The sequence below is a fragment of the Taudactylus pleione genome, unplaced genomic scaffold (genome assembly GCF_031769625.1).
Source record: "Taudactylus pleione unplaced genomic scaffold, aTauple2 ptg000366l, whole genome shotgun sequence".
Taxonomy (NCBI): domain Eukaryota; kingdom Metazoa; phylum Chordata; class Amphibia; order Anura; family Myobatrachidae; genus Taudactylus; species Taudactylus pleione.
This window is the reverse complement of record NW_028284767.1, coordinates 3,769,111-3,782,432: the sequence shown is the minus strand read 5'-3', so window position 1 is coordinate 3,782,432 and position 13,322 is coordinate 3,769,111. Positions and strand designations below refer to the sequence as shown.

Genomic DNA, 13,322 nt, shown 5'->3' with positions numbered 1-13,322 from the left:
AATGCACACTAACACATGCATGCACAGCTTTGGGGTAGCAGGGAATGCACACTGATTTGGGGTAGCAGGGAATGCACACTTACACATGCATGCACAGCTTTGGGGTAGCAGGGAATGCACACTAACACATGCATGCACAGCTTTGGGGTAGCAGAGAATGCACACTAACACATGCATGCACAGCTTTGGGGTAGCAGGGAATGCACATTAACACATGCATGCACAGCTTTGGGGTAGCAGGGAATGCACACTAACACATGCATGCACAGCTTGGGGTAGCAAGGAATGCACACTAACACATGCATGCACAGCTTTGGGGTAGCAGAGAATGCACACTAACACATGCATGCACAGCTTTGGGGTAGCAGGGAATGCACATTAACATATGCATGCACAGCTTTGGGGTAGCAGGGAATGCACACTTGCACATGCATGCACAGCTTTGGGGTAGCAGGGAATGCACACTAACACATGCGTGCACAGCTTTGGGGTAGCAGGGAATGCACTCTAACACATGCATGCACAGCTTTGGGGTGCAGGGAATGCACACTAATACATGCATGCACAGCTTTGGGGTGCAGGGAATGCCATACCTCCCAACTTTTGCAGAGAGGGATGCGGGACCCTTCATGCGCCAAAAAGGGTGTGGGGCTTCCGAAAAGGGGCAGAGCTTTCTGAAAAGGGGCGGAGCCTCGTGGCAACCCCCCGTGTTCGTCACTATAGGGGGCGTGCCCAGCACTCTCCGAGATGCTGGGCAGCCCCCCAGGCTCTCCCTATGCTAGTGAAAGGATGCCGTGCGATGCGCACGGCATCTGTTCACCTTCTGCACACCTGCTGCTCTGCTATGCAGAGCAGTAGGTGTGCTCTCCCCAACTTCCCCCCCACTGCGGGACACTGTGGGACAGCGGGACAGTCCCAGAAAAACGGGACTGTCCCGCTGAATGCGGGACAGTTGGGAGGTATAGGGAATGCACACTTACACATGCATGCACAGCTTTGGGGCAGAGCCATAACTTTTTGGTGCCCTGTGCCAGAAAGAGCATTGGCGCCCCCCTCATTTTTCAAAGGGACATAATGCACCCCAAAAAGGGCCATGGCTTCATGGGGAAGGGCCAGGGAAGAGATAGGGGAGGCCAGGAGATGCTGGGGATGAAATAAGAGGAATCTACAAGCAAGAATGATAATAAACAGATATTTGACAGGCCCAAACAGCACCCCCTGACCTGTGGTGCCCTGTGCGATGGCACCGTCTGCACTACCCTAGCTACGGCTCTGCTTTGGGGTAGCAGGAAATGCACACTAACACATGCATGCATGTGTATAAATTACACTTCTGATGCAGCAGCAGCAGGTTGCTGAAGGAGGCAGGCTTCTGGCATACTTAGGCCCCACCCCCTCACTGCATATTGCTGCGATTACGGAGATATAAAAAGGGGTGCAGTTAGCCATAGTTGCCATGCTCCTGTCTGCGGCCAGTGTATGAGAAAAAAAAGGTAAATTAGGGGGGGTTTCTGGGTACTTAGAAACTCCCCCTGTGTGCGCCAATGGTTGTAGGGCGCTGAATGTGCAGTCACTTTCCCACACCATTACTCAGATGGGGTTGTGATTGGGCGATGCAGCTGCAGCAATAATTATCTTCAACAGCCACCATCACTATTGAGTACACAGGGACTGATTCAGCAAGGATCGCAAGTGCTAAGACGTACGCATTTGGTCGATTTTCTAGATCTGACCCATGGCAGAGTGATTGACAGGAAGTGCCGTTTGTGGGTAGTGATGGGGGGTGGTTGGGCAAATGCAGGCGTACCAGTGTGTTGGGATGGCATTGCAGGGGCACGCATAAATTATCCACTGCAGTACCATACACAGCCTGACACCTCATAGCGTGCGCTGAAGTTAGCAGTTCCTGAGTGAGGTCTGACCTGCCTTAACTGTGCGTATGGTTCCCATTTTAGTCGATGTTACCGATTGTTTTGCTATGTTGCCAAAGTATACGGATATGAGTAAGAGGAAGTGGGCGTCCTCATTTTAGGCTAACATCACTTTGCAAATGCAAACATTTGCATATCACTGCCGATATTAGCAACTGCATTGCGTGCGTATAAGTAGAATAGCGATCCTTGCTGAATCAGGCCCACAGTTCTTTAAGTGCAATGTTTTTGTAAAAAAAGAAAGCTGTGTCATAATAATATTATTATTAATATTTTTTTTAAGAGGGGAATTTAATTAGCTGAGGTACTTTATGGCCGGCTAATTCAATTAGCCCCGAAAAAAAGCACTTATCGGGGGCGTGGTCTAATTACGGGAAGAGTGGCCATGCCCCCCATAGGAAAAAGAAGAAAACAAACTATTTCCACAGGTCTGCGATTAGTGTGATCGCTCCTTCCAACCCCGCACAGGCAGAGGAGAGGAGACTGCTGCTGCTGCCTAGCCCAGCACACAGCAGCGTGTTCTGGTCTGCTGACAGGTAAGGTATCGGGCATTTCTTTTCAGGAGCTTAGCAGGCTCTGAAAAAAATCCCTGATAACTATCTGTTTTCAGGCAGGCACCAGTGTTAACACATAGGATTCATGAACTTATTATGGATCCTATGTGTATTCGCCTAAAAACAGATAATTTTTCAGGCGAATACAACGAGATCTAATTGAATTGCCAGAATGCAATTCAAACGTTAAAATCCCATTTTACCCGCCTGAAAAATTATTGGGTCTAATTGAATATATTTAATATAACCACTGGCGTCACAAGGGGGGTGCGGGGCTTGCGGGCCACACCCGGGTGTCACCAGCCGAGGGGTGACACGAAAGAGCTAGTTCCCCCTCAGTGACGAGAGCCGGGTGCAGCTTTACATGCAGCACTCAGCTCCTAGCACAGTGAGGGAGCCGGCACTTCACACAGGCTGGTCCCCGTGGGCAGCCTGCACCTCCAGCACCCTCGATTAAAAAAAAAAGGGGGTTCGGGCCGCAAGGCCACGCCCCCACACATGAGGCCACTCCCCTTATTTTCCAGCGCTCGATTCTGCGCCGCGCAGAATACAGGCTCCCCGTCCCTGCTTGCACCGGTGCAATGTGAGGTAGGGACATCATTGAATATAACTACTTTCTCCCTATAAGACTCACAGCACAATACATATTTTGCAGGGGCCGAGGCAGTCATCATGGGTGCACATGGTTGATATTCTAGGTCACAGGTTCTCAAACTTGGTCCTCAGGATCCCACGCAGTGCATGTTTTCCAGATCTCCTCACAGAATCACAAATTAAATAATTAGCTCCACCTGTGGATCTTTTATCTTGTGTCAGTGAGTAATGAACACACCTGTGCTCCTGTGGGGTCGTGAGGACCGAGTTTTAGGTCATTCACCATCCTTTGCCCAGGAATGACCATAGAAAAACAGCCCAAACTACTGTATATGCAAAAGCCCTGTTTGGCCCAAGAAGACTTGCATCATTCAGTTCTGCCTTAGGCATACTCATAGACAGGGAAGCTGTGATATAGAAGTGATTTGGGTGCAGCAAACCATTTACCTCCCATATTAAAGTAATGGTGAGTTTACAGGGAAACACTATATACTGGTTAGCCATGGATTTTGCTATAGTGAATGCCTCCCAACTTTTAAGTCTCATTACGCAGGATATTTTGTGCGCCATAGATGTGTGAGCCCTAAAAGGGTGCGGAGCCTCAGGAAAACGGGGCAGAGCTTCAGGAAAATGTGTCGGAGCCTTGCATCACCTCTGTTTACGTCACTGTAGGGGCGTGCCCAGCACTCTCCGAGATGCTGGGCAGCCCCCAGGCTCTCCCTACATTAGTGTATTCTATTCTATCCTACTTCTGCTTAACAGCGGTTTGTGCTCCCCCCAACTACCCTCCCCCTCCGCGGGACTCTGCGACCCGCGCGCTTGTCTGTCAGCGGGAGAGTCGCAGGAAAACGGCTGGGAGGTATGATAGTGCATGAATTTTGTGCATGTTCATCGCAATACACACAATTGAGTAGTTACCAGGAGAGAGCCAGCACTGCAAATCTGCTTACCAATACCCCTCTTTCCCCTCTGAGGCACATGCTTTGATCTAAAAATGCCATCACAGTGGAACTGAATGGCTAAATGGGCTCCATTATGATGATTATTATTATTTCACAATTCAAAAACTTAGCACTCGCCAAATTGTGCACATAGGCAGCTGAAAGGTATTATCCATGGGGTGTTATCCTCACCCAGACAGATATACAGAGAATATTTAGGTACCTTCCTTTCTGTGCCACATATAAACATGAAAACAATGAATAACACTTATCATATTTTGCGAGTTCTGTAAATTCCCTGTTAGACAGTGATCTTCGCAATTACTTGCAATAATAGAGAATATGTCCCATGATAGTAGTACATGTGAAAACACATAAATACAATCTAGTGCAGCATATTCACAGTGTCATTTGCAAAATAAGGTGCTGTCTAGAATTCCTTATTGTGGAATACAAAAATTATAGTCACATAAAGAATAAAAACAATTTTTAATCCAAGATTCCAGATAAAAAATCCATATAAGGACACAATCAGATGTTCACAAATGGTACATCCCAAATTGATGAGGGTGGCTTCCTACCAGATTATGGAGTGAAAAGGTACACAAAGAAACTAGATGAGTTTTTCAGCTCCCGGGGAAATATCAGTTCCAAGTGGGCATCCCGTCTTCTCCTGGTCTGGTCAGTATGCCAATCTTCTGCCTCTCATAACCAACGCGTTTCATCAGTACTCTGATCTTTATCAAAGCATGGGGAAGCCAGCCTTATACTTATATAGCGCTAGCATATTCCATTGTGCTTTAGAATTGGGAACACCGTAATAAAACCATACTTACCCACCAATGGGGTGCGTTCGGCATCCCGGTGGTTGGTATCCGATGCTGGTCATAATCCCGGCAACAGCATCCTGACTGCCGGGATGCCGAAGGTAAGTAGCGGGGTGGGGGGGAGTGTTAGGTTTAGGGGTAGGCACTAGGGGGAGAGTTAGGGTTAGGGTGCGGGGAGGGGGAGCCGGGGAGGTTAGGTTCAGGCACTAGGAGGGGGAGGTTAAGGTTAGGCACCAAAGAGGGAGGATTAGGGAGAGGGGGAGGGTTAGCATAAAACCAACAAGTGTTGGTATGTTAACCCTGTTGGGAACCCGGAGTCGGGATTCTGACCGACATGATCCCGACTGTCTGTATTTCATACCGATCCCCCTACTAACTTTCGGGTAGAACTCAGAAGAGTCAGTGGTCCTCCCACATTCCACCCACTTCCTAATGAAGTGGGCAGGATGGGGAGAATAATATGGGGAATCGTACGACTGTGGGGAAGAGGCGAGGCCAGGGTGACATGAAAATATGATAATCAAAGGGGCTGATGATGCATTTAGTTGCTGCCCCCATTAGCTGTCACCTGCATCTCCTCTCCGGTCTTCTCCTGGAGAGGAGATAATTAAAGTAGATAAATATGAATAAAACCCACAGACAGAGTGGTAAGAAGGCATAAGCTGACCTCTGCACAGCAAAGCAATGGCCTCTGGAGCAGATGAGTACTCTGTATTAGGCCTATCCTCACTGCTGGGTTCCCCAACTTGAAGCTATGGGCTGATATGGCAGTGATTAAACCACTAAGTTAGTAAGTCTATGTACACACTGGGGCTAGCATGCTGCATTTACAATGTGTTATTAAAACAAGTTAAGCTAATTTAAACAAATGTGAAAATAAAATCATTGTACTAACTGGGGCAGCACATACTTGTGTTTATATGTACACCATACTTGCCTACTTTTGAAAAAGATTATCAGGGAGATTGTGACAGCAGCACCTATGAGCTCGGCAGTAAAATGGGCGTGTACTGCTACATCTGAGAGGCGTGTCATAAAATTGATTACCATCCATATGTAAATGATCACCAAGGCAGTTAGTAAGATCTATTTGTTGATGAAAACACACTGATACTTTTCAGAAAATGCATGTAGCCATAGGGATCATTGTGCCTTAATACTAATGCAGGGAAATTATACTAATCATCCCCAGGGCCGCCATCAGGGGGGGACTGCCGGGTCTCCAGTCCCGGACCCGGACAGAGAGGGGGCCCGGGTGGCAGTGGCGGACACAGGCGACAGGTACTTGGAACACTCAGGGAGAAGGAGCAGTGGGTGCAGCGCGGCAGTGTCATTAGAAATATGGAGCCGGCCGCGATCCACTCACAGCTCGCGGAACGGCAGCCAATCATGAGCGGCTGTCGTTCCACGAGCCAATCACAGCTTGCGGAACGGCAGCCAATCAATAGTGGTTTCCGTTCTTTGAGCCAATCACAGCCGGCTCCATATATCAAATGTCATTGCCATGCCATGCTGCGTCCGGTGCTCCTTTTCCCTGCCAGCCCAGTATTTGTTGCCTGTGTATGCCCCGCTGCTGCCATCTGGGCCCCCTCTCTGAAAACGCTGGAGCCTGTGTTCATTTAAGAAAAAACAGGTACACTGACCCCGGTAGCCCAGCCAGCCTTTCCTACTGTGCACCCGCCCTACCCCCTAGTACAGCCAGCCTGTCTTCCCTGTCCTACCCCAGTCCAACCTGTCTTCCCTGCTCTACCCTTCCCTAGTCCAGCCTGCCTATCTTCCCTGCCCCAGTCCAGCCTGCCTATCTTCCCTGCCCCAGTCCACCCTGCCTGTCTTCCCTGCCCTGTTCCAGTCCAGCCTGTCTTCCCTGCCCTGGTCCAGCCAGCCTTCTCTGTGCCATCCCTAGTCCAGCCAACTTGCCTACCCTGCCCCTCACCCAGTGTAGCCTTCTCTAACAACTGCCCCCACAGCCCAAACTTTGAGAATTTTTAAAATGGTTTATGCACCAATTGATGCCCCACCCACATTATTCACGGCCCGACCACCTCTGCCGCATACCTCTGGGCGGAGGGGGGGCCCAACCTAATTTATCAGTACCGGGCCCCAGAATTTCTGATGGCAGCCCTGATCATCCCATTTGGAAGTATATAACTCTTTTTTTTAAATGTAACAGCTACATAATGGGGGTACGGTGTAATCAGGGAGATTACTAGACTCTTTAAGAAGTCAGGGAGATTGCTACTGTATAAGGGAGTCTCCCTGACAATGAGGGAGAGTTGGAAAGTATGATTATTGTACATACTCAATACTTGCAGCCCTGCAGTCAATTTTGTTTTATAATGCTTTATATACCATACTGTACCTCTATGTCACATGTGCAGTTGGAAACTTATATTTTTCTCAACGGGACTTTAAATGCAATGAAATGTGATCAAGAAGCATTTACCCAAATTTCCACTCAAGATCACAACTTCCTGCTTTGCCTATATAAAGACACAAATTGAAATGTTTATTAAATGCATCTAAAAGCAGATTAAAGGCATATTAAACATGTACATAAACACAATGTGGTTTAGATTTATTAATACCTGCATGTTAGCATGCAAATAAAAAATGCATTACAAATGACAGTGTGTATGTAGTTGTAAGTGCTTGCAGTTGGAGCTGGGATGATTGGGCCTATGAGGCTTGCATGAAAGAAGAGGAGAGCCCTGCTGATGCAGCATTGCCTGCCTGCTGTAGAATTGTGGGGTGTCAAGTGTCAAAGCAGATGGCATTTTATCACACATGGTAGGGACAGTCAGGCAGAGGGGCGGGCAAGGGGCCTTGCAGTACAGAGAGAGTTTGTGTGCCACAGACAGTGAGAAGGGGGATCTTCAACTAATGACCACATCTAGTGAAGTTCCCTATGCAACCAGAATTTGGGAATCTCTCTGGACTCACTCCCTCATCCCTTCATTACCTTTTGTTGCCTGTAGCCTTACAACTGACAGCTCACATCTTGCGCTAGGAGCCTTTTGCAGAAACTATTCCATAAAGACACAATCAAGATAAGTCACAAAAGAACCCTATGAAGCAGTTCCTGTCTGAAGAAGAACTAAGAAAAAAACAAGACTCAAGCTTAGAAAACATCACGTAAAAAAAAAAAAAGAGAGGATTTGCAAGGCGTGATTAAAATCTCATTTTACAAAATACACTTAATTCCTATAGAACTTTTTTTTATTTATTGAAAATATTAACATATAAAGATATTTATTTAGTTTTTCCCAAACTTATATATTTATTTTTATTTTTCACCGCTGGATTTTTTTTCCTTCAGCACGCTTGTTGCTTAAACGCAGCAATTACGTCTGTCTCTATCCCGTTTATTCAGTCCATTGGGACGACCGGAATCTCGCCACCAAAAATGACCTTGCTAGCTTCGGAGCGCTCGCTGCTCATCAGGAGTAAGTTCCGCTCAGGTAAGGTGTTCCCGGGAATATCACTACTAACTGTCCACTATATAAAACAGCTGCAATGAATCTGAAAGGAAGCATGCTAACATTAATCAGGGATATAAAAATGTATATTCCTTACAGAATATTTATATCGGTGATAGTGTTTAAGGTCTACATGTAAATTGTCACTTATATGTGTTTATGTGCACCATATAGCATTGTAGATCTGCAGGTATAGCTCATTTTACTTTGAGATGTACATAATCACTTTAATCTACGTATTGGAACAAAAAAGCTGCAATGAACTGTTTATATTTGTATATATGTACAGTATAAAGGAAATTCTAATCTTCATATTTAATATTTACCTGTCGCTTTGTGAGTTAGCATCCCGAAAGGCTGATTGATTTAAACTCCCACAATCAAATTGCATTGAAAAGTGATAGTTTCCTGTCTGGTCATTTAGTATAGTATAGTATAAGTGATTTCTAGTATCACTTATACTATAATCAGCACTGATGACCATGCTGACCTCGCAACCTACAAATGTGTTGCTTACATTATGTGCTCTTCCTATTTTCAAATGTTTCTCTTAAAAGAAACATCCACAGAAACTGCTAAATTGTGTGTGGCTGGGTATGTAGACATCCCTAAGTTCTGTAATGCCATACAGCATGGGAGCAGACCAATCAGGAGAAACCACTAGCATGTGCTGCAGCTATGTATGGCTACACACATCGCCGCTAATTACATTAACCCAACACCTCTGTGGGCTGCAAGGCAAAATCAGTGACATTGGTACTGTAGTTGCGAGGTGCTAGAGACACAGTTGGAATCCTAGCACCTTGCGGCCATCTCCGCTAACTGAATACCACCATACCAATATCTTTTTTGGCTTTGGCTTTCCTTCCAAATTGGCCTAGGTCATCACAAGTCTACACTGTTTATTGTACCAAGGTAAACTATACATGAGGTCATGTGACCACATTAAAAAATGTAGTCACATGACCTCATAAAGTAATTCAAACTAAAACTAAAAAACAGCATTGCATTTGGCAAGGTATCTATTTACTGAACATTAATTCACAATATTGTAACTGTCCCTTGCAAATCCATGCTGTGGTCATGAATAAAAATACTATATACACGTATGGGTGAAACTAACAAGCTTGTACCAAATGGATAAAATGAATCAAGATTAAAAATGTATACTTGTTGCAAGTCTTTATTTTCTTCTTAAAGTGTCCTCAGGCCAATTTTACACAAAATAATTATTTGTGGCCAGTGGGGTTTGTACCTTACAAATGATGCTTTCACAGCTGTCAGAGTTTGCTGTTGGCTGCAGTGATGACATTCTGTGCAGCTGTAAGGGAAATTGTATGCCCAATCTCTAGACACTGTGCTGCTGTCATTATGGAGACCCTTGTAGTGATTTCATAGGTCTGACATTACTCTCTGACCAATCAGTGTAGTCTAACTGAGACATAAGCCAATGACATCTGACTGATAGCTCTAAATGCAGCTGCTCGATAATACCCCTGAAACACTGTTAATACAACTTGGCCATTTTCCAGTTATACTAAACTTGTTTACAACACCTTTTTTTAAAGTTATTAATTTATTATCTTTTATTTATATTGTGCGTCAAGTGCTCCATAGCACTGTGCAAAGGGAATGGTACATACATAGGCTTACCATACTATCCCTTTAAACTGGGACACTCATGAATTACATATGTTCTGTAGCTGGCTGACTTCAAGCATGGATTTCATCTAGTTTTAATCAGCCACAGAACCTGTGTAATTCATGAGTGTCCTGGTTTAAAGGGATAGTATGTTAAGCCCAGAGCCGTAACTATGGCTCGCGTATGATGTCATGCAGAGGGGGCGTGGCTACAAAGGCAGATTATTACAGCAATGCCTGGAGCATCCTCAGGATACTCCAGGGGGCTGTAAGGGCAGTGGTGTGCATGTCAGAAGCATCCTAATTCTGGCTGCAGGGTGCCGTTTCAGGCACCCTGCTGGCCAGATGCAGGAGGCGTTGGGAGCTGCGGTGCCACCCACAGGACTCTGCGGTCTGTGCGGCCACATTGCTCGCACATCCCTTGTTACGGGCCTGGGCAGGGGCGTTCTAGAGAGAAGGGAGCCTGTGTGCAGTCTCCGTCACGGGCCCCCTCCTCTCCGCCTGGCAGCCGGTTGCGCATTGAGCGGTGCATGGCCAGGCCGCACTTATAGACTCTGGGCACTAGAGTGTGCCCAGAGTTTATAGCACATGTGCAGGTCACTGGGAAAATGGCCGCGGCTGCCATTTTCCAGCCATTTATTTACAGCGCAGACACTGGCGCCGATGTGGGACTCCGGAGAGGTAAGTATAATATGGCTGCAGGGTGTGCGGTGTGGGCCCCCCTAGACTCAGGGGCCTGTATGCCCTGCACACCCTGCACCCATTATAAATATGCTCCTGGCGCATTAGAGGGTGCAGTTGCTACAGGAGTCAGGTTAGGGGGCCAGTCAAGCACTGCCAGGTCACCCTCCCGAGCACAATGTAGAGCACAATGGAAGCCAGTTATGAGCATGTTCCAGTTCTGGCCTCCCCCATGCTCTGGAGCAGAGGGTGCGATGCAGCTTACCTGACTTTGGCACTCAGTTGGCAGATTGGAGAAGTTGTCCATAGCAACCAATCAGCTAGTAGCTATCATCTTATAGACAGTACTAGATAAATAACTGCTACAAGCTGATTGATTGCTATGGGCAACTTCCTCACTTTATCTCTCTCCATGGTTTGATAGATCTCCCCTATAGTCTTGTAGTGTGGATCAGATTAACTTTCAGGATAATTAATTTTCCGCATGTTAGAGCTCACCTTAAGAGACATTGTGTAATTGTAGGAATTGAAAATACAATTAACCCTATTCATTTTAACAGCAAAATCTATTAGTAATCGGATACACATATAGGACTCGCCACATTCTCTGTCTGTGCTGTTAGGTATGACGGCAGTGCTGAGATGTTTTTAATTCCTTTAGCTTAGTGTGTAATTGGCTATGGATAGTCTGCTACGAACCATGGTAATCACTTGAGTACAGACAGGTGTGAGGGGGGCACTTAGGCTAGGGTGGCCATGACTGTATTTTCCTGAGACAGTGGCATTATCAGAGAATAAACAGAACATGGACAAACACTGTGTGAGTGACATAAAGGACCATGGGCCATATCAATTTGATGGCGAAAAGTCAGAGGTCTGACTTTTCACCATCATAAAAAGTATGGTGGTCGCTCACATCAGCTTAATAATATAGCACAGGTGCTTTCACCATCATCGCAGGTTTTTCGGGGATAAGTTATCGGGCCTGTGCCCACTTTATTCCCGTATTCAATTAGGATCTTGCAAAAATGGGACCCGGCGGAATGGTAAGTATCGAAAAATCAGGGAATTTTCAGGAAATGTTCCTTGGACCCCCCTAAAGATGTCCAGACATGGGGGATCACTATGGGTACCCCCGTTTTTGCCTGCTGAAGGAAGTCGGGGTTTTAATAGCCGCGGAAGATGCATAAATGCGGCTTTAGAAAAAGGGATGAAGAATAGCATTTAGATTATTTAAAAAAAAACTATTTCCATCAAATTTGGGGTACATGAAAATGGGTGCAAGCATATTTTTAAGTCCCTAAAGTTATTTTTAAAAAGTCTTCAAAACTGCACCTGCCGCTACCTCCCGCAATTAAGAAAACACCTCCCACATACTTGGGAACCCCTCTGGAATCAATTTCACTACTTTAGGTTTTTGTCCCCTATATATTTTTTTGTAACTCCAAAATTAAACTTAATTTTTTGGGGTGTCCCGATTTTTTTTTTTTTTTTGACAGACATTACTTTTAGGGGACATTCCTAGGGGTGCAGGCTATTTTTTTAAGCCTGCAACCCTAAACCCCAATTCTGCACTTTTTTCGCCACCTATTCAGTGGAGAAAAGTTATCCCCGTTTTTTTACAAAGACTTTTCGCACCGATGAAAAGTCTTTAAAATTGAATATGGGGATAATTAAAACAGGTGAAAATAACGGGTTTTCGCTCCAAATAGAATACGGCCCTATATACAGTAATTACTGCTTATGTATCGGCTATAATGTAATTTTAATTAATAAACTACTATTAGTGTCAGTGGAAGGTTTACTTCTAGACAATATCATATTTGCCATCAAGCTTATTAATAAAAAAGTTATACCGTATTTTAATCCTTAACAGCTGTCTGACTATAAAATCTTTGTTATAGCATCGCATAACATAGGCCAGCCATATGCTTTATACTAGGGATAGGATGGGTAAGTTACAGTAGCTGTTGATTGAGAGTACACCCATATCCCTATTTATCTGACAGTATCTAAATTTAAAGAAACTTTCTGCCTTTATATACTAATTTATTGTCATATATTGTAGCAAATGAAAAATCAAATGATGCAAGATACTGCAATGTATGTGGTATAAGTTGCAGACGGACCAGCACATGTGAATAACTAATTAGTTATTTTAAAGTAATCAACTTAGATGATAAAAAAAAAAAAAATAAGATTCCACATGTCATTTCTGCAGCAGTAGCCTCTTACACTAAATTACTGCTCAAGAATAAACTAGATATGATTGGGGCCTTTACATTTCCCCTCACAGCTGTGCAGCTTTCTCTGCAACAGGTGGCTGTCATGCAGTTATTTTTCCACAGATCATTGTTACAAAATAGCACACTTGCTAACCCTATAGAGTGAAAAACAATAAACCCAGGAATATCCACGCTTGTTTTTGATACTTGCAAGTGTTGTAGTGTTGTTGCAATGTTCTGTTACAGAATATCTATATAATAAGCGAGAAAGTGTGTGTTTCTGTCTGTCTGTTTGTCCTTTATGCACAGCCAGAATTTTGTACCAAGCTCCAACAGATTTGCCATGGTGGTGTAGTTGGACCAGGATTAGGTTTTTACCTAGCTTTGAACTTAATCAGGGGCTCAAACTATCACACAATCCCATAAAACTGGGACACTCTTAAATTACACAG

General features: G+C 45.0%; 1 protein-coding gene across 2 annotated transcripts in view; it reads left to right on the top strand.

Moving 5' to 3' along the window:
- LOC148508428 (myocardin-like) overlaps positions 1 to 13,322 on the top strand; it is a 98,455-nt gene that overhangs the window by 25,062 nt on the left and 60,071 nt on the right. Inside the window, exon 1 of one of the 2 annotated variants that reach the window (XM_088444542.1) lies at positions 7,702 to 8,305. The exons of the other annotated variant lie outside the window; for it this stretch is intronic. Within the exon in view, the coding sequence (XP_088300668.1) occupies positions 8,251 to 8,305 (55 nt within the window). The 5' untranslated portion in view covers positions 7,702 to 8,250. Of the gene's footprint in view, positions 1 to 7,701; positions 8,306 to 13,322 lie in introns of those variants that run through there. 2 annotated transcript variants of the gene reach the window in all.